The 27026-nt window shown below is 44.3% G+C and overlaps 1 protein-coding gene and 1 long non-coding RNA gene across 2 annotated transcripts in view; one reads left to right on the plus strand and one right to left on the minus strand.

The window, feature by feature from the left end:
- Bhlhe41 (basic helix-loop-helix family, member e41) lies at positions 1 to 3338 on the minus strand (the record flags this gene model as incomplete). Its single annotated transcript, XM_013511397.1, is given in 5 exon segments — positions 1 to 464; positions 906 to 1017; positions 1331 to 1438; positions 1753 to 1816; positions 1953 to 3338. Coding segments are annotated over 5 exon segments (810 nt in total), but the record flags the coding sequence as incomplete, so codon positions are not given.
- Positions 3339 to 13053: 9715 nt separating this feature from the next.
- LOC102005457 overlaps positions 13054 to 27026 on the plus strand; it is a 34685-nt gene continuing 20712 nt past the window's right edge. The window contains exon 1 of the long non-coding RNA XR_001232964.1: positions 13054 to 13190. This is a non-coding gene — a long non-coding RNA (uncharacterized LOC102005457). The remainder of the gene's footprint in view (positions 13191 to 27026) is intronic.

The raw sequence follows: 27026 nt of genomic DNA on the forward strand, positions 1-27026 counted from the left end.
CTCCCCGGGCGGCTCCTGCTTGACCGTGACGCGGCTCGCCCCCGCGCCTCTGCCCTGCTCGCGCTCCGGCCGGGCCTCGGCCTCGCCGCCGTAGCCGCTGTCAGTGTCCGTGTCGTGCTCGGCGGCGAGCTCGGCGCCGGGCTGAGTCCGCTGGATGACGGGCACGCAGTGGGCGAGGGGCTCCAGCTTCTGCCCCGCGCGCTCCAGGGACCCCACGGGGGCGGCGGCCGAGGCAGCGCCACCGCCTTTGCTCAGAGGAACCTGTTGAGTCAACAGCTGGGGGGTGGGCAAGAACTGGGTGGCGACGGCGTGCAAGTGGTTGATCAGCTGCACACACCGCGGCTCCCTGGGTGTCCAGCTCTCAAACCGGGCGAGGTATTGCAAGACTTCTTTGGCGCATGTTTGAAATCCCGAGTGGAAAGCATCCAAGTCGGACTGAATGGGCGACTTCAGAGATCGCTCCCCTGGGGTGAACAAGGGGTGGGGGTGGGGCACCGAGGAATACAGGCAAGGAGAAAAATACCGACGTTAAAACATCTGCTTGTCACGTGGGCCCTGCACTGACTAAAGTGCTCTCGGTTTTTCCTCAGTATTCGAGTGATACAATCCACCGGTTGCCGCGGGGAGGGGGTGGCGGGGCCAGGGAGCAGCGCGGGGAGGGGGGCGCTCTTCCTCCAGCTAAAAAACCCAAGTGGAGAGGGCGCCACCGCTACTTTAAATATAAATCTGATTCCCCCGAGTTCTGCTCCCAGCCTTTAGGATGCTTAGGGGAAATGGGCATTCTCCAATGAAGGGAAAGTATACGCAATTTTCACAAGTGAGAGTGAGCCCAGGAAAGGCGGGGGGGCTCCTAACACTGTTACCCTGTGGGCTGCCCGCTTTATCGCTCCCCTGAACGGACTTACCATTCTGTAAAGCAATGATCTTCTGATGCTGCTGCTCGGTTAAGGCTGTTAAAGCTTTTAAGTGTTTCAAAGTTAATTCCAAGACTACTGCTTTCTCCAGATGCCCAAGTGTCTGCAGCATGCAAAAGAGAAGGGGGCGCCTGGTTACTTGGAAACACACACTGGGCTTGATTGGCTCTCCATTCAGCACAGAAACTTAGGCAAACACTTTGAAAGAAGTACTATTCTTAACACTTCTTGGGCTTTCCTCAAGACGGTCCTAAATGATTTCTTGCCCCAGTTCTGTGGGAAACTCTCTACATTATAGCACAAGTTGTACGTCAGGCCTCTAATATTTACATTTATTCTTGTATCTCTGGGAGTCCTACCAGGCTATTAACATGCCCTTGGAGGAGCGCAGCAAAGAAGAAAAATGTGCATCTTACTGTCAATTTCAGATGTTCAGGCAGTAAATCTTTCAGCTGGGCAATGCACTCATTAATTCGGTCTCTTCTTTTCTTTTCTATTAATCTGTGCGGTAATTTGTAGGTATCCTTAAAATGTGAGTGGTGGAAAAGAGAAAACAGTCAGCTAAACATTCACTCAGTGGCTGTAACAACCCCCCCCCCATACTATGTGATAAACTATGCCCAAGAAACCTCTTTGCTCTGGACTGTTCTGAACTGCAATTTAAATTCAAGTATGATGCTTAATATCCCCTCGAGAGTATCCAGCAAGCCACTTAAAATTCACATTTGGAGAAGCTCAGGGGCGAGAATATATTTGAGGGCAGAGCTTCACTGTGAAATCAATGGCCCTAATTAACTATCCAGGCAGGGTATGGGAAACATCGGAAACTTACACTCACCTTGCTGTCGTCTCGCTTCATGCTCCTTTTGGGTTTACACATATACAGTGAGGAATAGTCCAATCTGCAACACAGAAATCAGCATCAGGCACCCATTCCGGGAGGGGCTCTGCCCTAACCCGCTCCATACCACTTTCTGGAGGAAAAAAAAAATCAAACCGGAGCCCAGGCAGATATTCACAAGGGTGCGTGCACCTTACCCTATAAAATCTCTATGTTCCAGTAACTGTCTCTCTTGCAAATGAGGAATTCCTTCGTCCATGTTCAATCGCTGTCCGTTTCTTCTGTTTCGATTTTTGGGGCTCTGCTCTATAATCTGTGGGACGGCAGCCTTGGGAGATCTTGGGGGGAATCTGTGCGTCTCCAGTCTCTCTCTCTCTCTCCCTCTTCAGTGCAGTGTTGAAAGTGTGAACCAGTTGGTCCCCCACCCCCCGCACTCGCTCGCACACACGCGCGCACACACACGCACACACACACTCGCGCCGGCCCCACTGCGCTGGTAGTTTGCTCTCACTCGGGGCAGTGTTTGGCCACAGGGCACGCGCGTCGCCGGCCAGACCAGCACCCAGCTCACGTGCGGAACGTACCATCCGCGGTCCAGCCCGGAGGGGGGCGGGGGAGGAGGGGCCGGGCCGGGAGGGGGCGTCGGGAGACGGGAGCGGCGGGAGTGGGCGGGGACACCTGATCAGGGCCACCGGAAAGGAAAAACAACTTCGGCCAAGCTATTCATCTTCCAGAGGCGACGCAGTCCGCGTGGGGGAGGGGGCGCCGGCAGCGGGGCGGCCGGGGCTTCCTGGGCTCGGCCGGCGTTACGGTGCAAAACGTGAACGTGGCTTGTTGCTTTTCCACCGCCTGTGCTGGTGCTTTGGACTAGAGAAAGGCAGGAGAAAGAGGCTTCGCAGTGGGTAGACTTCAGTCCCAGGAAATTTGGGAGACTTGTTTGCTCACCGCTCCGAGCCCCGGGGGAGGAGGACCTCCTTGGAGCTGGGTTGGAGGTTACCCCCCCCCCCAACGGGGCAACTTGAAATTCACTCCTTGAAGGATGTAAGAGCAATGAAAACGTAGTCACTGGGTTCAAAATGTCGCATTCCAAGTGCCTCTCGCCGACACCGTGTCCCTGGGTCACCTAAACTTCCCGCAGCAGCCGGAATTGCGGTGCCACTAATCACTGTGGCAGATGACGACGTTTTGGGGCCTCTCGGGCTCCCGGAGGAAGGCGGGTGGGGGGGGAGACGGGGGTGGCCCGAGAGCGGCCGCGGCGGAGAGGCGGCGCCGCACTCCTCACTCGCCCGCTCGCTCAACTCCGCGCCCCTCTGCGCCTCGGGTGACACCGCGTTCTGTTCCGATCCCCACCCCCCAGCCCCGTGCGATAAGCCACGCCGGGAGTGTGCCGAGCCCACGTTTACTACCGCTAGCACCTCCAGAGCCTCCCTCCTTAATCCTGTCTCCAGCGGGTACCAGCACAGGGCCAGCAACGTGATCCGACCTGCGCCGCTGCCACATCACTGCGCGGGGAGCCCGTGCGCGCGCGCGCTCGCTCGCCCTGCACCGCGGCGCCCGGCGCGGGGAAGCGCAGGCCAGCACCAGCCCGGCCGCTTTTCCCCAGCGCCACCCGGGAGCGTGACTCACTGCTAGTGAGAGTTCCCGGGAGGGGTCGGGAGATGCGCCCCGGGCAGCGGCGGCGCGGGGCGGGGAGGCCGGGGGACAGCGTGTCCTGCGGGACTGCCGCTCTGTCTGCAGGCGCTACTTGGGTCTGCCTTGGGTGGGACAGAGGAAATAGAATCTTAGATCCAAATAGGTGTAGAGAAGCCAGGTTTTTCTCGCACTAAAAGTAATATTTACATTCTCTCCGGGTGATCTCGGAAGCATTAATTACTGCCAGGGGCACGTGAGCCCAGGGAGAAGGACGCCCCGTGTACACGCACAGGAGCGCAGCGGGGACAGGGGCGGTCGCTACGTGCCCCCCCCCGCCCCCGCTCCCCGGCCCGCCCTGCAGGGTGCGGGTTCCGGGGACGGATCTGGGTCGCGGGAGGCAGCGGGGGGGGGTCACGTGGCTGCGGGCGTCGCGTCTCCTCCGCCTCCTGGAGCCGCTCGCCTGCTGCAGTCTCCCGAGTCCCGGGCGGCGACGCGCGCCGCTTCTGGCTTCGTGACTCGCGCGGCGGCCGCGGCCCAGGCTCACCCCGGCGGGAGGAGCAGCCCGCGGCCGGTTCGATTCCCTGGACCCTTTCCGAGGACCCTTTGAGGTCTCTGGACTTCCTCAGATTGGGGGATGTAGTGTGTACCAAATAGACAACTTAAAAGTAATAATACTGAAAAAGCGCTTTTTACAAAAAATGATTTTATTTTAAAACCTCGATCTGACTTGCCTTCTGTTTCTAGTTGAATAATTCTTTTTTTTTCTTTTTCTTTTTTTTGATGAGGAAGGCAAGTTGGAACCCTAGCACACTGTATTCCTGTAGTAATGTATCATCCCCCTCCCCTTTATGCTTTTAAAACCAAAATGTGGTGGATGGCAGGGCGCTGTTAAGATAAATATTTTAATAATTAAAATAGCAGGTCTCTTTACAAGTTTCTTGATGTTTGGAATAGGGTGTAAATGCATACTCCAGAGCTCAGTTTCACTTAAAAATGATGTCTAGAATATTCAGTGAAATTGAAATAAAGATTGGATTTCTGCATGTTGGCCTTGTGGGAAGAGCAGATGTCTACACAGGCAGACATCTGACCTTAGAGACTAAGGGTCGGGGCGCGGGGGGCAGTCAGTAAAGCAAGGGAGACTCTGGGACAGGAGCCTTGGAGGTCAAGGGCAGGTTAAGCGAGTGGGTAAGCTTCCTATAATTTAAAGATATAGAGCATCCTGCCAGTGAGGTCCTTTTCTAATACTACGTTTTTCTCCCTTGCCAGTGAGGTCCTTTTCTAGTACTACTTTTTTCTCCTCTCTCCCTTTTCCCTCTGCCCCAAAGTTCCCTGTTTTCATAGCCAGAATATTTATTTGCTCTGCTCTGCCTCTCCCTTCCTGATACCCAGCTCCCGCTGCAAATGGGATATTTTTTAACTAAATTTTCATATCCTGCGTTATTCTTGGTTTTCCTTCTCTCTTCTTTCCTCTGTCATGCCCCCTTTACTCTTTTTCTTTGTCTGCTTTCCCTTATGTGATCCTCTCTGCCTCTTCCCTGTTGAATGTCTGCTCTTGCCCTTTCCCTATACTTTTTGTTCTATTTCCTGTTTGTGTTTTGTCTTTTTCCTTTACCCTTTCACCCGGCCACACTTTTTGCTCACCCATGTCCTTTAAACTTGAGTCCTGCTCCTTTTTTTTTTTTTTTTTAATCAAGCTTTTGCCTGCTTGATATCAGGCCAAGTGCTTTGCCTCGGAATGCCCCTTTGCTCCAAGGAGGGCATAAGAATAGCTAACCTGGCTTTTAGGATCACAGTACTAGACCCCACTGCAAGAGCTTTTCATGCATTAACTTACTGCTCCTTTCCACAATCCTATGAGACAAACACCATTATTACCTGCATTGTGCAGATGAGAAACTGCTTACATAGTGGGATTACAAAATGGGTCAAAGATCTCAGAGCCAGGGTTGAAGCCCAGGCAGTGCGCTGTGCCCTTTACTGTTACCCCTTGATGTGAATATGGCGGTGAGGTCTACATATTAATTCGTTGCTCCTGGGGTGCTTTTCTGTTTAACAGTGTGAGTGCACACATTTGCTGTGGATCCTTTTGAAAGAGAGATGGGGAAGGGAGAGATGTTCCAGGAGGTGACAGCAGAGAATGGAAAAAGTGCCACTAAGACAGGCGGCAGTTCTTTGCCATGTCAGTGAGTCAGTCATTTGGCATCTAGCTCCATATTTATTGACTTGAATCCAAATGTCCCAGTTAACTGTTACAGTTTTATATGGATGTGCGGATGAGAGTTGAGTTTAGAACAGGCTGATGGTGCTGGACTCTTCACAGTCGTCACTGAAGAAACCAAGCCAAAATCTAATGTGCAGGATTACTAAAGAAGAAAAGTTCACCTGTGGCGAGCTCAACACAGGAAAAACTTCCCCAGTCTGACAAAGGGAAAGGAACCCAGTCACCCTCACTGGCTGTGTTTAAAAATAGATCCTGCTTTATCTTTTTAGGAAGGCTTTGTGCCACCCTGCTGAAAGCCAGGAAGATACCAAAATACACACAAAGGCCCTTTTAAACCTACAATTAAGTAATTTGGGGACGCTTTGCTTCCAATTAAAGATACCCATCTTGCCCCTTTTCAGAGGATGCTGCTTCCTTTGCTTTCTTTCGTTAAGTAGGGGCATGACTCCTACAGGTAGTGAGAGGGAATATTTAGCCCAGCTTTTCCCTTCCCCCCAAGAATTCTAAGCCCCCACGCTCATTCTGATCACCTGTGGCTTTGGAAGCTCTTGTCCTGCTTGCTTTCCAGGTCTTCATTTCTAAGAGCAACAGAACTCTCAGGAGAGGGTTACAGTTCCACTAGGGTTAGAGGTTTTCTGGCTCTTCAGGGCTTTGCAAGTCCCACTGTTCTGGAAAAGTGACTCTTTGGTGCTTGGGACCCAGGTCTGGTCTAGTCCAAACCAACTGCACCTCTGGTGACCTTAAAGGGCCCAGAACTACCCAGGGTGTAGAACCATGACCACAGCCCGTCAGGTGGGTGGATGCCTTTATTTTGGACCTGGGATGAAATCCAGGGCCTTGAACAGGCTAAGCAAGTGCTCTGCCATCACACTATACCCTAGCCCCAGATGCCCTTCTTACCCCTCCCCCCTGATTTGAGCAGTGAGGAAGAATTTATGCCATTCTACATGGCTTTACATCCAATAGGAGATGTAGCCTGCTCAGCAGAGTCTATAAAAAATCTAGAACAGTTTTGGATTGATGCTATAATCAAAGCCTGGGGTGAGGTGGTAGGAATTCCATCTCTTGGCAAGCATACTTGCTCTCAGAGGACAAGGGTTAATGCGACAGGCACACCACAGCGAGCAAGGTACCTCCGAGAGAAGGAACTTAGGAGGCAGGGAAACCCCACCGCTGCTCACCAGGAGCCAAATATGACTTTAGAATATTGATGGTATTATTTGCTGAAGGTAGTGGATTTAGAATCCCAAAATAGAAGGTTAGGTTTCCCATTTGCACAGTCAGCACGGTAGCAGCAGCGGCCCAAGTGTCTCCTTTTAATTTGCAAAGTAGCCTAAGTCTTCCTGTAGATTACCGATGAATGTGTCTTTGCAGTCACCAGCACACACAAGTGCATCACATTTTATACTTATGTAATAGCACTCAAGATCTTTATGCACTTCTTAGGCATTGCATAGCACTAAGGAGCAGGTAATATTAAGTATAGGAAATCAATTGTATGCCTGCTGCCGTCATTGTAGTTTTGTATTTATGTGATAATGCAAGCTATACAAGCAGGTTAGCCTGGACTGAACGTGCCCTCAGTGTTCCCGGAGTCCTTCACATGCAGAGGACAGCTGAAGGAGGCCTAAAACCACTACAGGGGGTCCCCCTGATTCTCCTCGACTAGCTGGCTCATGGAACTGAGAAAGGCCATGCAAAGAAGGGACCTTTTAACCTTCTTATTTTCTTTGTTACTGCTGATGAACCCTTGGAAAAAGCTTCACAGAAAAACATGCTACGTAATGTGAAGTACACTCCGATAAGAATAAAATGGGCTAAACAGCTGTTTCTCTCTCCACCCTTCTATGGCTTCAGAAGGTCCTAGAATCAATTGTCAGGTGGTGTCCTTGTGGTAGGGAGCTATCGATTGATTCTTGTGGTCTGCTACTTTATAAAGGCAACAGAAAGATGAGCTAGGGAGGGTTGAAGTTGTACTTAGAACTGGTGGCCTAGAATTTATTCAACCATTAAAGCAAGAATTCATATATAATAATTACCCACAAAATTTAGTTCTGATATTAACCTGTAATTTCCACTCATAAGGAAACTGATGAAAATCTATGCTATATATAGCTGTTGAGAGCTGTATTTGAGCCAACACCCAGCTCCTGCACCAGTAGCAGTAGCCTGAACACATAAGGAATTTCTTCTTTGATCACGTACAAGTAGTCAGAAGGGAAAGAGTCCAGAGGTAACTTCAAATAGCAGTAGAGCTATTAGAGTCACAGATTCCTGATTTTCTGTTCTACTGTCCTCTGGCCTCCATCTTCAAGATTGTCTCAACGAGATGGCTGCCGTAACTCCTGGGGAAGGATAAAACGGGGCCTTCCACCTGAGCAAAGTCCCTTTAAGGAGCTTTTCCTACAAGCTCTACCTACTGACTTCTACATGTATTTTATTATTCAGTCGTATTACAGAGGGGTCAGAAATACAGTTGTCAAACTGAGGTTCCCCAACAGCGTGGGTTGTTTTGTTTTGTTTCGTTTGTTTTTTCTTTTTTTACTGAATTGGTAGCAGAGGATGGATATTAGACTGGCTATAGTCATCTTTGGGGTGGTGTGATTAAAGGAGATGGCTTGCTCGGGTCCTCTGTTGCATCACTGTCTTTTTCCCCCTACTGTGCCACATGCACTGGCAGTGTCTCTTTACTGTATTATGTTAAGGCTCTTAATTCTAATTTCAGAAAATGTTCAGATGTTCTATCTGCAGTTATACAAACTTAACTAACTCCTTACGCCCCTGGCCTTTAACATCTGCATTTCTAGGTTCTAATAATTACAGAAATCTGCTTGGAGAGAAAATTAACAGGGCTCGCCTCTCTTCCTGTCGCATGCAGACTGCAGCTGTGTGCTTTCTGGGAAGTGAGTCTCTGTCTTTTGATGGAGCAGCGCCTGTCCCCTGGCTCTTCCGCCCCTGTAGCTCTGCCTTCTGCCCCTGGCTTTGGGTTGAAGAGAGAAACTTCCAGCAGAAAGGCACCACTTGAACTCAACCAGAACGCAGTGAGGACTTTGCTCTTACCTCTGGCCACATTTATGAAAGATCAGAAAATGAGGAAAGAGAGCTATGGGATCCAGTTAGGTTCTGAAGCAGGAAGAGGACAAAGGAGATGAGGTGAATGTAGCAGAATGGGAGCAGAGAGGCCACCCTCTAGGGTGGGTATTGGGAGGTGGCATTGTAAGAGAATGTCTATTTGGAGCACTTTGTTATGGGTAGGCATGAAGCCAGACATTATTTAGGCTTCCCACTTCTTTACTGCATGTTACAGACACACAGATGCAGATTCCCATTCTAGCTGTGGACTGCTATTCTGATGGTCGAGGTTGGGATTCTGGGTGTGTCTCCCCACAGACAGACACATAGATAAAGGTTGCCAGGAGCCCACTGGCTAACGTCTAACGTCTTAGAATCCACTAATCAGTTCCCAGCTGTTAAGTGATGCTCTGTGGGGGTCATTAGCAAGGAATCTTGTCCTCAACCTCCTCCTTACAATCTGAGAAGAGAAGAGCTCACTAAGAAAGATAGGTAATTAGCTTAAAGCTATTTTGTTCTCCTCTTTGGTGCATTCAAAGTGTACTTACAGCTATGCCTCTATAGTAATGCGCTTACAAATCACTCCAGGAAATGGCCTTGGTGTATGAGTGGGACTGGTCTTCCTGTCATCAAAAGACCACTGGACAGAAAGACTGGCAAGTGGAATGCTGTGTGCTCTGTTCTCCTGAGCCATCTAGGCCTTCATTGCACCCAGCTTCCAATGAGCCCTAAATCTTTGGTGCTAGTGGGGTGGTCAATTCAACACCCAGCTTCTCTAGGCATATAAAGGGTCACTTTATACATGCCCACTGCCACATGCTGTGAGTTATGTTGTCCTCTCTTTTCATGGCTTTTCTCATGGCTACATGTTGAACTTTCTCTCTCGGGTGTCAGAACCTAGCATTGCCCTGTGGACTACAACCTGGTCCCCCCCCCCCCCGGTGCCCACACCCTCTGTCTTCTCCATGAAGAACCTCCTGCCTGTCCCTGGTCCCTCAGCTCTCACTCTGACCCCCAGTTGCTTGGTCACTACCCTAATAGATTTTTTTTAAGAAGGAGATTTGGACAGAGGCAGGCTTAGCTAATTCTCTCTGCTCTGCAGCAGCCTGGAGTATTTTCCAAAGAGAAGATAACTCATTATGATGGCCAATAACATCCAGCATATAGGTTTTCTCACCAGGCAGATGGTGTGAGTTTACCTTCATATACTCGGCTCCCTGAGTTCTTTGGCCTCACACTTCAATATGAAAAGAGGCCTGGGCAGGGCTGGCAACTTGGGCAGCGTGATGTCTACATCCCATCCAGCCTCCTGGGTTGCATGGCAACTTTGGCAAACTAACTTTTAAACCTAATATGTATGGCCATTCTTAACTCCTTCATTTGCTTCACATCCCCCATCCAATTAACAATGATGTCCTGCAGATTCTGCCTAATAACTCCTTAAATCTGTTCTCTTCTCTCCATGCACACTACCTATACTCCAGACAAAACTCCTGTAATAGCTCACCTCAGATGTTCTAAGAGCTTCTTTGCTGTTCTTTTAAAAAAATTGTATTAAAACTTGTTTGCGGTACTTAGTGGTTACAGTGAATGGTGGAATTGGTATATATACCTTACACATCTTAATTCTTTTTTATGCTCCTGTCCCCTTTTCTTCCTTTCCCCTCCCTCTAGCACTTATTTCTCTTCTCCTCTGCAAAAGTTCTGTCTCCCTATTTCCTATTACTTATCTTTAATTTTGTGTTTTAAACTTTTTATATTTTGTTTTTCTCATGTAAGAGAAACCACGTAATCTTAATGCTTGTGTGTCGCATTTATTTCACTTACCATTATGATCTCAGGAGGTAGCCATTCTCCTACAAATGACTCAAATTTATGCTTCTTTGTGGCAGATTAGTACTCCATTGTGTACACATACCATATTTTCTTTATCTACTGTTGATGGATGTGTAGGCTACTTCCAAGATTTAGTTGTTATGAGTTGTGGTGCTATAAACAGGTTATGGATGTATCACTGCATTATGTACCTATAAATCTTTCAGGAAGATAACTAGAAGGAGAATAGCAGGGTTGAATGGAATTTCTATTTTTAGTTTTTTTTAAGGAATCTCCACACTGATTTTCATAGTGCTTGCACTACATAGTTTACATTCTCACCAGAAATGCAAAAGGGTTCTTTTTTTCTTGCAGCCTTACTAGTTGTTATTATTTGATTCCTTGATGATGGTCATTTTTTCAGGAATAAGAGTAGATCTCATTGTTGTGTTAATTTTTATTTCTCTAGTGTTCAGAGATGTTGTACATTTTTTCCTTGTATTTATTGGCCGTTTGTACTTCTGAGACGCGTCTGTTCATTTCAGTTGCTGCTGTTTTTGATTGGGTCTTTTATTTTGGAGGTCTAATTTCTTTTGAGTTCTTTATATATTCTGGATATTAATCCCTTGTCCTTGGAGTAGCTACAAATATTTTCCCATTCTGTAGGTTGTCTCTTCATTCTTTGGTTGTTAGTTGTGCAGAAGCTTTTTAATTTGATATAACTCATTTTGGCTAGTTGGTATTCTGTTCAGAAGGTCCTTGCCTATGCCTGTGTCTTCAAGAATTTTACCTATTTGCTCTTCCAGTAGATTGTTTCTGTTTTAATATTTAGATCTTTGATCCATTTTGATTTTGTTTTATTATATGGTGAGAGATACATGTCTACATTCAATCTTCTGTATGTGGATATCCAGTTTTCCCAGCACCATTTGCTAAAGAGGCTGTCTTTCCTCCAGTGTATGCTTTTTGCCTTTTTTTCACATATCAAAGGGCTGAATGTGCCTGGGGTTGTTTCTGCATCCTCTCTTCTGTTCCTTTGATCCACATATCGGTTTTTGTGCCATTTCCATGCTGTATTTATTACTGTAGCTTTGTAATATAACTTGAAATCTAGGATTGTGATACCTCCTGCTTTGCTCTTGTCCTTCTTTACTGATTTTTTAACAACCAGGGTTGAGTAAGGAGAACAAATACCACTCTAGGTATTTCAAGTAGAAGGGCTTTAACAGAGGGGGTTAAAGACATACATAGTTTTGGTAAGGCTGGGTCATCAGGGTGGGAAAAATGCTACTGCCTTTCAGGAAGTCTAAACTGTCAGAAGGACTAGGGTTTAAGTGCTTGCATGCTGCAGAGGCTGACTTTTAGGAAGGAGCTTGTCTGGAAGCTCTGTACCTTAATTTGCTTACCTCAACTGCTGGAGAAAAATGGCATGTCCCCTCCACTTGCCATATCTGGCTCAAGGGACTCTCATGAGCAAAATCCAAGTGGAACTCTGGGAAAATCTGGGTTCCAAGCATCTCCTCTGCGCTGAGGACCACAGTCTTCTCTCACCCCACATCCACTATACATGCTTACTTCCTCTCTCCAGCGCACCTAATCCAGCTACTGTTCAGTATTCTCCTAGAACAGTTCATTTGGCCATGACATTCTCTTGATCAAAACTCTGCAATGACTTCCTAGTATCATTAAGTTAAAATAAAAATAAAAGCTCTTCCTTGACTAAAAGGTGCTGTGTGTGCTTTAGCTGCTGCCTACCCCTTCAGTCTTATCTATTTCTCTTCTTCTATCTCAGGCCCTTCCATTGTGCTATTCCAGGTTGTTGGAATGTCTCCTCCCGTCCCAGTTCCTTTTAACTCTGCTCTGGAATGATGACATCGAAAGCATCATTATCTCACAAAGCCTTCTCTGCATTCCTAGGCCAGGTTCATCTCTGTCTAGAAGCTTCCTTTGTACCTGTATTTTCCTGAATGGCACTTCTGTTTGAAAAGGTCCCAAGACTTTCCAATGTCTGTCTTCCCTGTTCGTTTGTGAGTTACATGAAACAGATACCTGCTGTGTCCCCCCAACCCCCGGCCCAGCACAATGTTCAGAACAGATCAACTACACAACTATGAATGATTCTCAGAGGTACTCTACCAAATCATCTGGGAACTGACGGTGGTTTTTATTTTAGGAAAATGCTCCAGTGACAAGTCATATCCAAGCCACATAATATCTGAAGGACCCTTGTTCCTATTGGGGTAGGGAATAGAGTGTTGATACCTACCTCTCCATCCCTCTGAGGATTGTCATATATTGGCATGGCTTTTGTGGGCAGGTGTCCTTGGGTACTGCATTTTTATTTTTTCAGCCTCACCAGGAATGGGAAGATTAGGAGCTTTTGGCAGGGGCAGCATGGAGGATCAGAAAGTGTTTCTGAGACAGAATAAGCCTGGTAGCCTGGCAGGGCCTTCAGTGAAATTGTGGGAACCTCTGCTGGGGGTAGAGCCTGTGCCACTGGAATCAATATTGGTCAAAGTACCAGGATGGACATGCTCTGTGCCCAGAAGGCAGTCACCTCAGCCAACATGCTCCCAAACAGCCTTGGTAACTTGCTGTTTCTCACTCACAGAACTTTTACCTCCTTTCACAGTACGCATTAGCAAGGCGGAGAGACTTCAGTGGCTGGAGCTGGTCCAGTTGAATTCCACAGGTGCTCCAGGGACCGGGGGTTGGTGAGGTAACATCCAGGGCATGGCTTTTGGCGGCCAGGGTTGGGAATGGGGTGCAGAGTTTGGCATGGTGAGCTGTTTTTCCAGGTCTGCTGGCTGAGTGGATCACAAGAGGGGGTCCTGGTGTTGAGCCAAAGAGCTTGGTTACCAGGAGTGCAGAAAGAAACAAGCACTGTGCCAAGATGTAGGAGTCAAACCTCAGACTCAGGAACAAAGTGGGAGGGTTGAGAGCCAGCGAAGCCAATCCATCAGAATGCCAAGCTGGTAGGCGCAGAGGAGGCAAGAAGTAAGGAGTCAGTACAGACAAAAGAGAGCCTGAGCAGGACTTGGTACATAGGGACCAGGTCTTCATAATGGGACACTGGAATGGAGCAGTGGCCTTGGGGTGATCAATCATGCTATGATAGGCCAGAAACTGGGTCAGGTCCGCTTCAGCTCTCATCCCCAAAACAACTTTGCATTTACTTGTGCCACACACATGTGCACAGACACAGCATTCCCACTCTCCTAATGAAACATTTATTTTCCTAATCAAGGGATTGTAAATCAGACTACAATTCTCCAACACAGCCCCGAGAATAGCAGCCATGAGCAGCCTGGGTCTGAGTCCACACCTGCTCAACAGCACTGCCTTGCCAACGGTTACCTGCCAGATTCAACTCTGAGGCTCTTTTGTTCTTAGATAATGACACTAATGATTTCTCTGGACCCTATATTTTTTATTATATTTATTTTAAAATATTTTAAATTATATTTTAATATCATTTTAAATGTATTTTTTTGTGATTAGTAATTCTGGTTCAGATGCAGTGAAGGTAAGGAAATATACATCACCTCTTTCTGTGCTTCTTTCCTATTAGTTCACGTTGCTACTTATGGCAGCAGGTCATGTGGGCTTGGACTTCAGGATCCCAAGGACCTGGTTTCAAAGGCTATTTCCCCTGAGTAGCTGTGTGACCTTGGTCAAATTATTAATGAATCTGTATTCTCAAATGTGCCTTCCTCTGCTTGCCGTGCAGGACTGGGACACGCATGAGGCACATCTGTAATGTGATAGGTGAGCAATAAGCGGTGGCTATTGTCTTCCCCGTATGAGCTGCCTGGTTAAACATGTGGTTGTCGTAGAAAATATGGGTATTTGAAGATAATTGATGATCAAGTAATATTTTAAATTCAAGAGATAAACCTACTGCTTTCAATTATCCTTTTCTTCACTAATAGGCGAATAATAAAAAAACTGAAAACCAGACCTGTTGAGGTGGTTTGCCATTAATGAGATACAGTTAAGGCTCTACTTTATTTCATGTGCTGTTTGGAAGTAGGCAGCTCTGGTCATAACCTTATACTTTGAAATCACGCTATTCAGAAAGGTCTTCTGGGAGGTCACACAGCTCCACATTTGTGCAGGAATTGGGGGAGGGTGCTATAATCCATCCTTGGTCATAAATTAAAGCTTACTCAGGTCTTAAATGAGTGCTATGGGTGAAATAAGGTTCAAACTTTGTCCACGAACAGTACAAGGCACTTTGACTTCTCCCTTTTTTATATCAACTCTTCTATAAAAGTACTGTTTTAGCAGTTACTCTGCTCCATGCTTTCTTTTAGTGACTTACAAATACTAATTAAATTGCCCAACCACCCTTTGAAATGGGGTTGGTAGTAATGCCCATCAGAAAATGAGGAAACCAAGGCACAGTTTAAATCATCTGTTCATGTCACACTCTAGGCAATGGCAGAGCTGGGATTTAAAGCAGGCTCAGAGTCTACAGAGTCAGTGCCTATCATCTTGACTTCCTGTCCACACAGTGGCCTCCAGTCATCTAGACAGAATTTGAAAATTTCTATCCACCATTCACAACTTTTGTTCAGAGAAGAGAAATTCACAGTGCCAGATGGAACCTGGACTTTGGCGTCTGAAACTCTGAGCACAGCGTTAAGGTTTTTTGCTACCTGTTTGCCTGACTGTAAAAGGCAAAGGTATTGAACTTTAGGGACATGAGCTGTCCACTGAATACTAGCTACTACCTTGAATAAAATATCTAACTATATGCAAATATGCAATTATTATGGTGAAATAATTTTGTTCTAAAAAACCATTCTTGATTTCATTGAATTTTTCAGCTTCAAAAAAAAAAGGGCAAAATTTGATCACTGAGTTAAGAAGCCTAGAGCATTGTCTACTGGGTGAATTTTCTGGATTAGTGCTGTCCAGAAGAATTTTTTGAGATGATGGAAATGGTCTACAGTCTGCCTTGCCATATATAATACCAAGTAGTTATGTGTGGTTATGGGGGCACTTAAAATATGGCTAATTTAGGGGCTGGGGATTTAGCTCAGCGGCACAGCGCCTGCCTGGCAAGTGCAAAGTCATGAGTTCAATTGCCGGTACTGGGAAAAAAAAAAAACAGAAAAAAAGAAAAAAAAAATGTGTCTAATTTAACTAATGTACTGCTTTTTAAATTTTATTTAATTTTAACTGTATTTAAATAACTACATTCACACTGAAAGCCTAGTACTTTAATCAGTCCAAATCCTGACTGATCATCAGGCAATTCTCTTAAGAAATCCACAATGTTTTCTTAGTCTGCTCTTTTTCCAAGGTGGCTGTGATTTTCAGCATTTATGTGTGAACAAAAAAATATCAATTATCCAGCATAAATTCAGGCAAATAAAAGAAACTGCAGCTATCAACTTTTCTACATTTTGTGTCATCTGACAGATCCATTTTTGTTTCACTGGAACCCAGAGGAAATAACCAATCAACACTTAAAAATACTGATCATGAATTTGCTATGAATGCTTTAGTTACTTCCTACAAGTAGGTAGAAATATAATAATTTTGACACTGCATTTAACAATATGTATATCTAATACACACAGCTCTATCTAATACATATATATCTATATTGTTAAATGCAATATTATATATATATATATATATATATATATATATATATATAAACATTAGTTAGGGTTACATACAAGCTGTGGTGTGCTGGTAAATGTTCAATTGGTCCCCTAGGAAAAAATTGTGTATATGTATGGTTTATTGCTACATCCCATGCAGCTCTCAAAGTTCTTAGGGTGAGGACAGTGAGAGGATGGAGAAAAAGGGACAAGAGTCAGAATACAGAAAAACTAAGACCAAATGGAGCCCTCTCTCCTGATGGGAGAAGTAAGGAAGGAGAAGGAGGAAGAATGGGAGGGGCCCCAAAGGTTGCAGTGCACTTATTTATATACTTGGGAGGTTGAATGTCATGTGAAAAGGGGGAATCTGCCCCTCTGCCTCACAGCTTATCCATGTGGCTTGCCTCAGGAGCCCAATGTTCTTGAGGTGGGGGCATTTTATTTATGTGACTTACCTCAGGTGCTCTGTGTTCTTGAATGTGGTGCAGTTTATTCATGTGACTTGTCTCAAGCACTCTGTGTTCTTGAGGCTGGCCTTGCTCTGGCCCCACATGTGTGACTGATCTCCCACTTCAGCCACTCCCCTCATCTGCCCCTTTTCTGTTTTGTGCTTACAAGTGATGGATACTCAGTTGGATTTGGATGAGCCTCTTTTATTTTTTAACCCTTTTCATTCTAGATAAACTTGCTCGATCCAGACTAAAGATTCCCAGTCCAAAGATTTTTTGTCCCTGCATATAACAATTTAATCTTATAAAACACATTATCCCAGGGGCTGGGGATATAGCTCAGTGGCACAAGTGCCTGCCTGGCAAGTGCAAGGTCCTGAGTTCCATTCCTAGTACTGGAAAAAAACCACACACACACATTATCCCAGAAGAATGATCAGTTATTTGTGTAGTTGGCAATTGTTTTATACCTCTTGTGGTTATACTTTTCTGTCTGGATTTTCAAAATCAAATTAAGGTAGACCTGTATTAATTAATTTTTGCTATTTATCAAGGTCGATCAAGTTTCCTCAGGATTTACCTTGGAACCATTCATAGCACTTCATGTATAGTTCTACAGTCAGTGTCAGCTGTCTGGTTCAGTCATGGTCATTGCTTGACCAAGTTGCTTGCTTGTGAAAGCTAGGAGACCCTTTTCTCCTAGTAACTCTCCTTAGGCATACTCTCCTTGGGCAAGCTCTTTATCGTCTATGGTCCTACAGTCTCCTTGATCAGGAGTTTGTATAACTCACCAGAGTTGCAAGATGTTGCTGAAAAGGTTTCCTCAAGTCCTCATTGACTTCTGAGGGCTGGGACCAAAATATTGGCTGTCCTCTTAGCCCATCTATCTTTCTAGTTTTTGGCCTGAATATCTCAGTTGGTGAACATCCGGAAGAGAAGGTTAATGACATAGAATTTTGTAATGGGGGCAGTGAGCTTAATATTACTATTTTATCTGACTATCAAGCACCTTGAAACATAAAATAGAGCTGTTATTTTCTAGCAACCATGGATGTTCTAGTAGTTGAATCTCTGTAGAATGTTAATAGGCAACAGTTATATAATTTTACATAGAACATTTAAGATAAAAACTATACATGATATTATATCATGACAATTATAATGATATTTTTGTGACATACTTAAATTTCAATTTTGACATAGTGTAGCTCTTTTACTCAGTCATCTCTATCTAATATATAAGAAGATTTTACCTAGCTTGTTGAACTTCAAGGATGTCACTGAAGAAATTTGTGACATTGTCTGGACCACTTAATGTCCAGGCATCTCTAAGTATAGTGGTGCATTTATAGCATATAGATTACAGAAGTTTTTGTTATTATTACCAACTGGTGACCACATGTTGGCTTGGCATGAACCTCCTATCACAATTAATTGGAGAACAAAAGAAAGGCAAATGTCTGCATCTGAAAAAAAAGGTCTATGACCATAGACAATCCCAGTTTTGCATTGTAGAAGACAGTACACCTGGAAGGCATGAATACATTTATTACAGCATGAGATTAACAATGAATTGTCCTTGGTACAGCTGGACAGCATGCTCTGGCACCCACATAGGCCATACAGTGTTCTCTGGAAAGACACAAACAGTCTTGACCCCAAATGAGTACTGGGCTGGGTCCCTTCCCCTGTCCAGTATGAAGATCTTTCCAAAGGATCCTTCCTAGCTTCTTTTCCTTTACCTGATTGTATTGTCTTTCTGCTGCTGTAGTCCCATCCCTAGTAGGATTTTAAAAGTTAATAGTATACAATGGTAAGTGAAATCTATTATGAGGTGTGCATTGTGTAGGGAAAGTGTCCCCCTTTTGTTTTTGTATTTGAATTTTGAGTGTATGGTGAGCATGTTCAACTATTCCTTGACCTTGAGGGTTATAAGTATATTCCATGGTAAGGGAAATGTGAAAAGTTTTACAAAAATGTTTGGAAGGAAGCATCTGTATAAGCCAGGCCATCATGTGTCTTAAATACCCACAGGCAGCCAAGGGTGCTAAAGACATCCAAACAACGAGCAATGACATGTTTAGTCACTTCACCAGTAAGGGCAGAAGCAAAAATAAGTCCTGAGGAAGTATCCACTGAAACTGGACCCAGCATAGGGGTCCAAACTCAGGAATGGAAGTGGTGTCCATTTGCTAGAGATGATTGGGATCAAACCCTCAGGGATTAACCAGCAAAGGGAGTGAGGGAAGATGTATTATACACAAAGAATATTGTTTAACAATTTGTTGAGCCTATTCCTGAGTTAAGAGGAACTGTTTGTGCAATGCAGAAGCATTTTGATGGAAGGTGACATGGGCGGCAGAAACCTATTGAACAGTATCTGAGGGAGCAACAGTGACAGTAGCCAGCAATCTCTTTATAGGAGCATTTCCCTTAGTGAGAAGCCCTGGCAATTGGGAATAAGAAAGTAAATGACTAATGAAACTGGGGACTTGGCATGACTGAATGGCAAATTTGAGAGTGTGAAATAAGTGAAAAAGATCTTGGTTATGTGAATGGTGGCAGTTTCAATGTGGCACATCGCTCCACAAACATAAACACTGTCTGGAAAGAGGTTAATTGGATTGGGTGAATGATTTTATAAGGCCCATATAACAGCCTCCAGTTCAGTCTTTTGTGCAGAAGAAAAACCCATATCCTGTATTCAGGAAGAGTAGGCCATAACATAACCTTCACTGCTTGAAGAGGAGCCATCTGCAAAAACACGGACACCTCCTGCTATGGAAACTGAGCTTCTTTTTGAAGGGAAGACAAAGGGTATGAGGGAAGCAAATTGAATTAATTTCTCTGGAGGATAATGACAATTAATAACACCAGGAAAGTTAGCTAATGTGGTTTGCCAAGAGGATGAGAGTTGTTATAACCACTGTTGTTGAACAGAAGAAAAGGGAACAATGATAGTTTACACCTCATGGCCAAAAAGCTAAACAGCACCTGTCTACCCATGTGTGATCAGTCCTGCCACAGCCTCATAAAAGGGAATAAGGGTTTTATATGGAGCATGTGGCATTGTAAAGGGCCCTGAGACTGTCAAAGGTCCCCAGAGGGGATTTGCTGGTTGCTAAAATAACTTAAGACATTGGTGAAGATAGATCAACTCTAGAGAGTTGAATATTAGAGAGAGCCAGATTAACTTTGTCCAAGGTGGTTTTAACCTTTGACTTAAGTGTTCTTGGAGAGGTGGAGGCTGGCTTCCCCTTGAGAATGTCAAAGAGAGGGGCTAAATCATGAGTTGTTAGCTCAAGAGCTGGGCAGAGCCAATTAACATTACCAAACAGAGCCTGAAAATCAGGATTGCAAGATAATTAACATGGATCTGAATGGCTTAGGGTACAATAAGTCTCTTTTGGATAAAGTGACCCAAATATGAAAAAAGTTTCATAGTTTGTACCTTTTCAGGGACCACCACTAGGCCTGCATTACAAAGGGCACCATCCAATTCAATGAGTATCTAGTGCAAGGTAGATGAAGATTCATGTAATAGAAGAATATCATCCATGTAATGAATAAAATAAGCAGATGAGTGAGCCTAAGGGACTGACAAAATGGCTACAGCCACAAACTATTGATGTAGGGTCAGACTATTTGCTATTCCTTGTGGCAGACGTGCCAAATGGTACATAGGGGCCTAGTGGTTAATGGAGGGTAAATAAAGGCAAAACCTTTTTTATCTTGCCAGTGGAGAGGAACTGTAAAAAAAGCAGTCTTTTAAATCAATCACCATGAGAGAAAAATGTGAAGAGGTAGCTACAGGACTGAGCAATCCTGGTTGAACTGCTTCCATAGGTTCCATGATGTGATTAATAATTCATAAATCCTGTAATAATCTCCACCTACCTAACTTTTTTTTAATTACAAAAATTGGAGTGTTCCAAGGGCTACTGGAAAATTCTGAGTGCCCCACCATCATCTGCTTATTAACCAGTGTATGAGGTGCTCTAATCTTCTCCTGAGTGAGGGGCCATTGATCAACCCAAACAGGGTCATCAGATATCCAAGTTATCTTGGACCCCATCCGTGGGGTTAGAGAAGAGATCAAGTCCCCTCCTGAAAATGTAAAAGTGAGTAGAGTAGCCTATACCAAAATGGTTCTTTTTAGGGATAACTGGAAGAGGTTCTCTCCTTCTCTGATTGTTTTTACCAAACCACTGAGTAGGGAGGAAACTTTGTTGTAGAATCTGATGAGTCACCAAAGAGTTAGGACTGACCAACTATGTCCCCATATCCTGAAATATGTCATGACCCCATAGATTGACTGGTATATGGGGGAAGATATAAGGTGGAAAATGTCCAGTATGGCCTTCTGCATCCCTTCAAGTTAACAATTTAGCACTTCTACTATGGTGAGAAATATTGCCCATCCCCTGTAGATCTGTAGTTGCTGTATCCAGGGGCCATGCCATAGACCAATGGCATTGGGCAATAAATGAAACATCTGTACCTGTGTCTAAGAGCCCTTTGAATGTTCTTCCTTCAGTAATCAATTCCATCTCAGGATGATCCTGTTTAATCTGTTGAACTCAATAAGCATCTGAAGACCCCAAACCCTTGGATCCTCTTTCCTTATTTATAAATTTTCCAATTTTTGTCAAAGGAAGAATGACCAATTGATCAATACAAGAGTGTGGAGTGACTTGAACAGTGTTTTGAATAGTTTGAACCATAACTTTGATTCCCTCTGTATAATCAGCATTGATCACACCAGGTAAAACCTAGAGACCTTTTAAAGTGAGACTGTTGTGGCCTAGCAGGAGTCCCACTGTTCCTTGAGGCAAAGGTCCATAGGCTCCAGTAGGTATAGCCTGGCATCCTATTTCATGAATTAGTATGAATCTGGAAAAGGGACTGAGGTCCAAGCCTCCACTGTCTTTTGTTGTTTGCCAGAGGTCAGCAACGTGCTTGGTGGCAGAGGGTAGGGCTGGGGAGGAGTTAGGGGAAGTGCCCCCACCATTTGGCAGGGCCAGGGTAGACCCCACTGGAAGTGTCCTGGAATGGGTTGACCTTCCTCATTAGTTTTGACCTTCCACACATTTACCCCATGATTTCCCTATCTACACTTTGTACAGATAGTAGGAGGTTTTATTGAAGGGATGAATAATGGCTGTGCTGCCCTTACTGGTGCAGCAGAATAATTTTGGGCAAAATGTCCCTGCCTCTGCAGCTGAAATGGGTAGCCTTGTTCCTTCCTTTTCCTCTAGGCTGTGGATTAACAGCTTGAGTGATAGCTGCTGCTAAGGCAGCCCCTTGTATATATGCGAGGCCAATGTCTGCACAAATCTGAATCATCTCTGACAGCATAGCCCGTATTTTATGGGCTTATAAAGCCTCTTTACATCATTTATTTATGTTTTCAAAAGCCAATTGTTGAACAATTAATTTGTTATCCTCTGAATTGTTGATAATCCTCCTACTATCCTGCAGTAGGCATGCCACAAAATACTGAAAAGGCTCATCAGGACCCTGGTGGATGGAGGTCAGGTCAAGGGATGTTTCACCCTTTGAAGGAAGTTCTCTCCAAGCCCTTGTGGCAGCTATTTTAATTTGCTCATACATGTGAACAAATTCAAAAGTAACTTGATTATTTGTGGCAACAAACACACCTTCTCCAGTTAACATATTTTTCATAACTTGTTGGAGTTATGAAAAAAATGGATAAGCTGTGAGGCAGAGGGGTTTCATGTGACACTCAACATCCCAAGTGCATAAATAAGTGCACTGCAACCGTTGGGGCCCTCCGTCCTTCTCTTGGAGTCATAACTTGTCCTATAAGCTCTATTAAACCTAAGGTAAAAGGGGCCATGGCACCAAACATAGCAGTAGCTTGTTTTAATTCTTTTAGGGTCTTAAGAGGTATGGCTTTATGAAGACATGTGACTTGTCCCAGGTTATTGAGGACTTGGCATTCAGCAACAGGGTAGACATGTTGAAATCCCTCCGTGGACTCCCTGCCCATCTGGCTTCTTTTAATGCCAAGTGCAAGGGAGAGAAAGAGAGGATAATTTACTCCCTGAAAGGTGGAAGTTTCAGCCTGTGACACAGCAGTTTCTCTGAGCTGAAAAGTTAGAATCTGCTGCTTATGGCACAGTTAATGCTATCAGTTTTACTTTCAGCAGCTGTGAAACTGAAGCCACAGTGAAACACTCCTCTAGTGGAGAAAGGTCTTTATTGCCTCCCACCATTCCTTCCTTATCTGATTGAGCAAAGCTAGAGGGTTCAAACTCAATGCGCGGTGCTGGTGCTTTACTATTCCTTTTCTGTTGAGGACTTGGTTTTAAAATAGTGCTCCAAGTGGAATCCTCTATGGCCATCTCAATAGGTGCATGACCATCAAGACACTCCTTGATCCAGGTCCACAGAAAAAGTAAGTGTAGGAATTCATAATAGAGCAAGGATTTGTATGTATATATATCTGTTCTTGAGAACCTACTTGCCTCATGTTTAACACCTGATAAAATCGATCTACTTCTCTCCTTTTTGTTTCCTGTGAGCCTGTTTTGCTCTTTTGGCTTTAGTGAATCCATTTTTTTGGTTCTAACAAACCCAATTTTCTCTCTGGATCTAGTGAACCGATTTTTGTCTTTGGCCCTAGTGAACCTGTTTTTCTCTTTGGCTTCTCTGAGCCTATTTACTCTTTGGCTTCTCTGGAGACTATTTTGTGTGTGTGTCTGTGTGCATGCACAGCTAGATATCTCCTCTTACTTGCTAGCTGATGCAGTTCCTTGTTCCTTGGGTCCCTGTTCGGGCACCAAATGCCATATGCCACTTGGCTCTTGAAGTTCCCAGGGTGAGGACCTTGAGAAGATGGAGAAAACAGGGCAAGAGTCAGAATACAGATAAACTGAGGCCAGATGGAGCCCTCTCTCCTGATGGGAGAAGAAGTAAGAAAGTAAGAGGAGGAGGAGGAGAAGGACGGAGGGCCCCAACGATTGCAGTGCACTTATTTATGCACTTGTGATGTTGAGTGTCACGTGAAACGCCTCTGCCTCACAGCTTATCCACGTGGCTTGCCTCAGGCGCCCAGTGTTCTTGAGGCTGGAGCAGTTTATTCATGGGACTTGCCTCAGGCGCTCTGTGTTCTTAAGGCTGGCCTTGCTTTGGCCACACACATGTGATCAATCTCCAGCTTCAACCACTTCCCACAGTTTATTATTCATTTTACTATTATAAAGAATGTAGCAAAGTAAACATTTATACATAATAATAAAAGATGTATTTCTCCTGTAAGTATATTGTTAATTGTCACTGGATGCTTTTATTGATTTTTTTGCTGAACCTTTTACTCCCTTGCCAACCTATGGTTGCAATTAATGCACAAGTGTAATTCCAACACGCACATTGGTTGATAATTTTGTTTATGTTAGTTTTTTAAAGTGAAAGTAAACAGGTCAGGTGTAGTGGCACATGCCTGTAATCCCATCACTAGGGAGGCTGAGGCAAGAGGATTGTTCTGAGTTTGAGACCAGCCTGGGCTACAAAGTGAGCTCAAGGCCAGCCTGAACTGTATAGAGAGACCCTGTCTCAAAAAGACCAAAAAAAAATAAAGTGAAAGTAAACAACGAAGACATTTTTACAGTTTCACTCATTTGTCAGTGACATGAGCAACTCTTTCATGAAGTTGTATTAATTTCCATGTACTAAGAAAATACTTACACTTTTTGTGCTATTCACAATGCAATGGTTCTAGACAGGACACATTTTTAAGTATAATTTGCATGATTAATATTAATATTTTAGTAATATTAATAACATTAATATTAATATTTCTCTATCAGTTTTGAGTCTAATAGTCAGCAAAGTAATAATCAAACCTCAATTTCACCATTTGCCAATGGTGGAAATAGGGCTAATTTCAAGTTACCAGTGTAACATCCCTGTAATGGGGTTAGGAAAATACAATAGATACAGTAACTGCAAGATGAAAGGTAATAGTAAAATAACTGGGAAGCAAATCAGTTTCCAGTACTTGTTAAGTATTTTAGTATAATGTATTCAGCTGTAAATTTCTATATTTTAATTTCTAGTAATGGCTAGTCTCAACATTGGTTCTACATTCACCAACAATTTATACCAGTCTTGCCAGATCTAGGTGCTAAGGATAAACTATGAGAGCTCTCAGTATTTAAGTATTTCTGAATATATTCTTTCCCTCCTCTGTATCTACTTGCTTTCTTGGATTATCTCTTCTGGGTTCATTGCTTTAATACCATCTTTGTGATGATGGCTTTTTGTTTCTGTCCCTATTTTCTACAGCAAGCTCCAGCCTCATAAACTGAACTTTCTACTCTGTCAGTTGCCTAAGATGTCATGTAGCTACCTGACAGCTGACATGGCCATTTAAGCCTGATATGTCCTAATGTCCACCTTTCCAAATTCACGTGCTTATCCTCAGTCAATGGCAATACCGTACCCTGGCCCATTGGACCCTGACTTTAGGAATAGTTTTTGGTCCTTCTCTTTCATCAGTTTTCTACATCCAATCCCTCAGCAAGTTCTGTTTGCTGTATTCTGAAATCCTTCCTGAATCTGGACAGTTCTCAGCATCTGCACTGCCATCATCCTCATCAAAGTCACCTGCTGTGTCTCCCTGGGAGGTGGCCCGATCTCCTTGTTCCCCCTTTCCCTGCATATAGCTTTTCCACAACATGAAAAAGGAACTCTGAGAAAAATGAACCAACTCCTGTCACTGCTTTATTTAAACTCTATCCAGTAATTATTTATGATAATTAAAGTCCTGATTTCTTTCTATACTGGTAGTACATGGAGTACTATGTTCATGTCCTCATTGCTGAAACCCGTGAATATATTACCTACTCTGGTAAAAGGAATTCTGCAGATGAGACTAAATTAAGGACCTTGAGGTAGCAAGATTATCCAGGGATATCCAGGTGGGTACAACATTATCACAAAGGTCCTTGAAAGTAGAAGAAACAAGTATAAGAGAGTGAGAGGGAGATGTAATTATAGAGCCCCCAGCAGGTGCACCATTGCTGGCTTAAAGGTGAATAAAGAGAGGCACACACGCAGGACTGCGGTGCCTCTGGGTGCTGGAAAGGCAAAAAGATGGATTCTTCCCTGCAGCCTCCAAAAAGGAAAGCTCTCCTGCCAGCACCTTGATTTTAGCCCAGTGAGATGCATGTAAGATTTCTAACTTTTAGAATTGTAAAGTAATAAATGAATGTTGTTTAAACCACTAAATGTGCAGTAGTTTGTTAGAGCTGCAGTAGAAAACCAACCCAATAGCCCATGTAACCCTATGAGATCTGTTTATCAGTCTCTTTAATATCATCCTCTATTGTTCTCTACCACAGTTTACTGGGCTCCATCCACCTGGGCCTTTCTTTTTTTGATCAAAAAGCTGGAGCCTTCCTTAGGGATTTGTGCTAATAGATTCCTTCCCCAAATCTTCCCAGGACTAGCTGAGGAGACCTTAGATTCTCAAAGAAGCCCCTCTATCTAGTCACTTTTTACTCTGTTTCCAAATAGCTCATATCAAACTCTAAAAACATCTTAGTAATTTGTTTATAGTCTTTATACGTTCCTGCCAGACACACACCATTAGAACAAGAACTTCATGAAAGCAGGGACCTCGTCAATCATGTGCACACAGTGAGCACCCTGCGAATATTGCTGAAAACCCTGAGTGAGGAATTGCTGTGTGCCTCGCCAAGGATCTGCACAGCCTACGGGAGAGAAGACGAGGAAAGCAGCAATTACAGAGCAGGATAGATAATGTAATAAAAGGGATTTATGTGGGGTGTTATGGACACCCATAAGAAAAGCACCTTGGCGGGCTTTCCAGAAGAATGACGCTAGGGCAGAATCTTGAAGAGAAAATGGGAAAGCAAAAGAAGGCAGGCAAAAAGGAAAAGGTGAGAGTTCAAGCACAGGATGAGCCAGAGACAAGGACATAATGGTGTGAGGCAGAACACACGGGTATTAGGAGAAATGGAGGGGGCTGGAGCCCTGCAGCCAAAAATGAAAGACAAAAATGTGCTTTATCACAGAGATCTGGTATGATTTACCAGAGAGTTGTAATTTGTTTAGGTGGCATCAAAGGATTTTAGGCTGGGTTAGAAAGTCTATTCTGATGACGCTACTGAGAATAGATAGAAAGGGAGCAAAGTCAGAGGTAGAGCACTAGGCAGAGGACATGGCATTGTAACAATAGAAGATCTGAGAGCAGTAACAAGGGTGGAGGAAAATGATGGGAAGAACTGAGTATTTTGGAGGTAGAGTCTATGGGATCAGTGAGCAATTCATTGTGTGAGGTGAGGGAGAAGGGTTAGGAGTGACTCTTGGGGTTTAGTTTATGTCCTAAAAGGGATAGTACATGATATGCTACTGAAAACATAGCATATAAATATAAAACATAGCATATATATATATAAAACTGAAAACATA

The sequence above is a fragment of the Chinchilla lanigera genome, unplaced genomic scaffold (assembly GCF_000276665.1).
Source record: "Chinchilla lanigera isolate Chin_1 unplaced genomic scaffold, ChiLan1.0 scaffold00012, whole genome shotgun sequence".
In the NCBI taxonomy this organism is placed as follows: domain Eukaryota; kingdom Metazoa; phylum Chordata; class Mammalia; order Rodentia; family Chinchillidae; genus Chinchilla; species Chinchilla lanigera.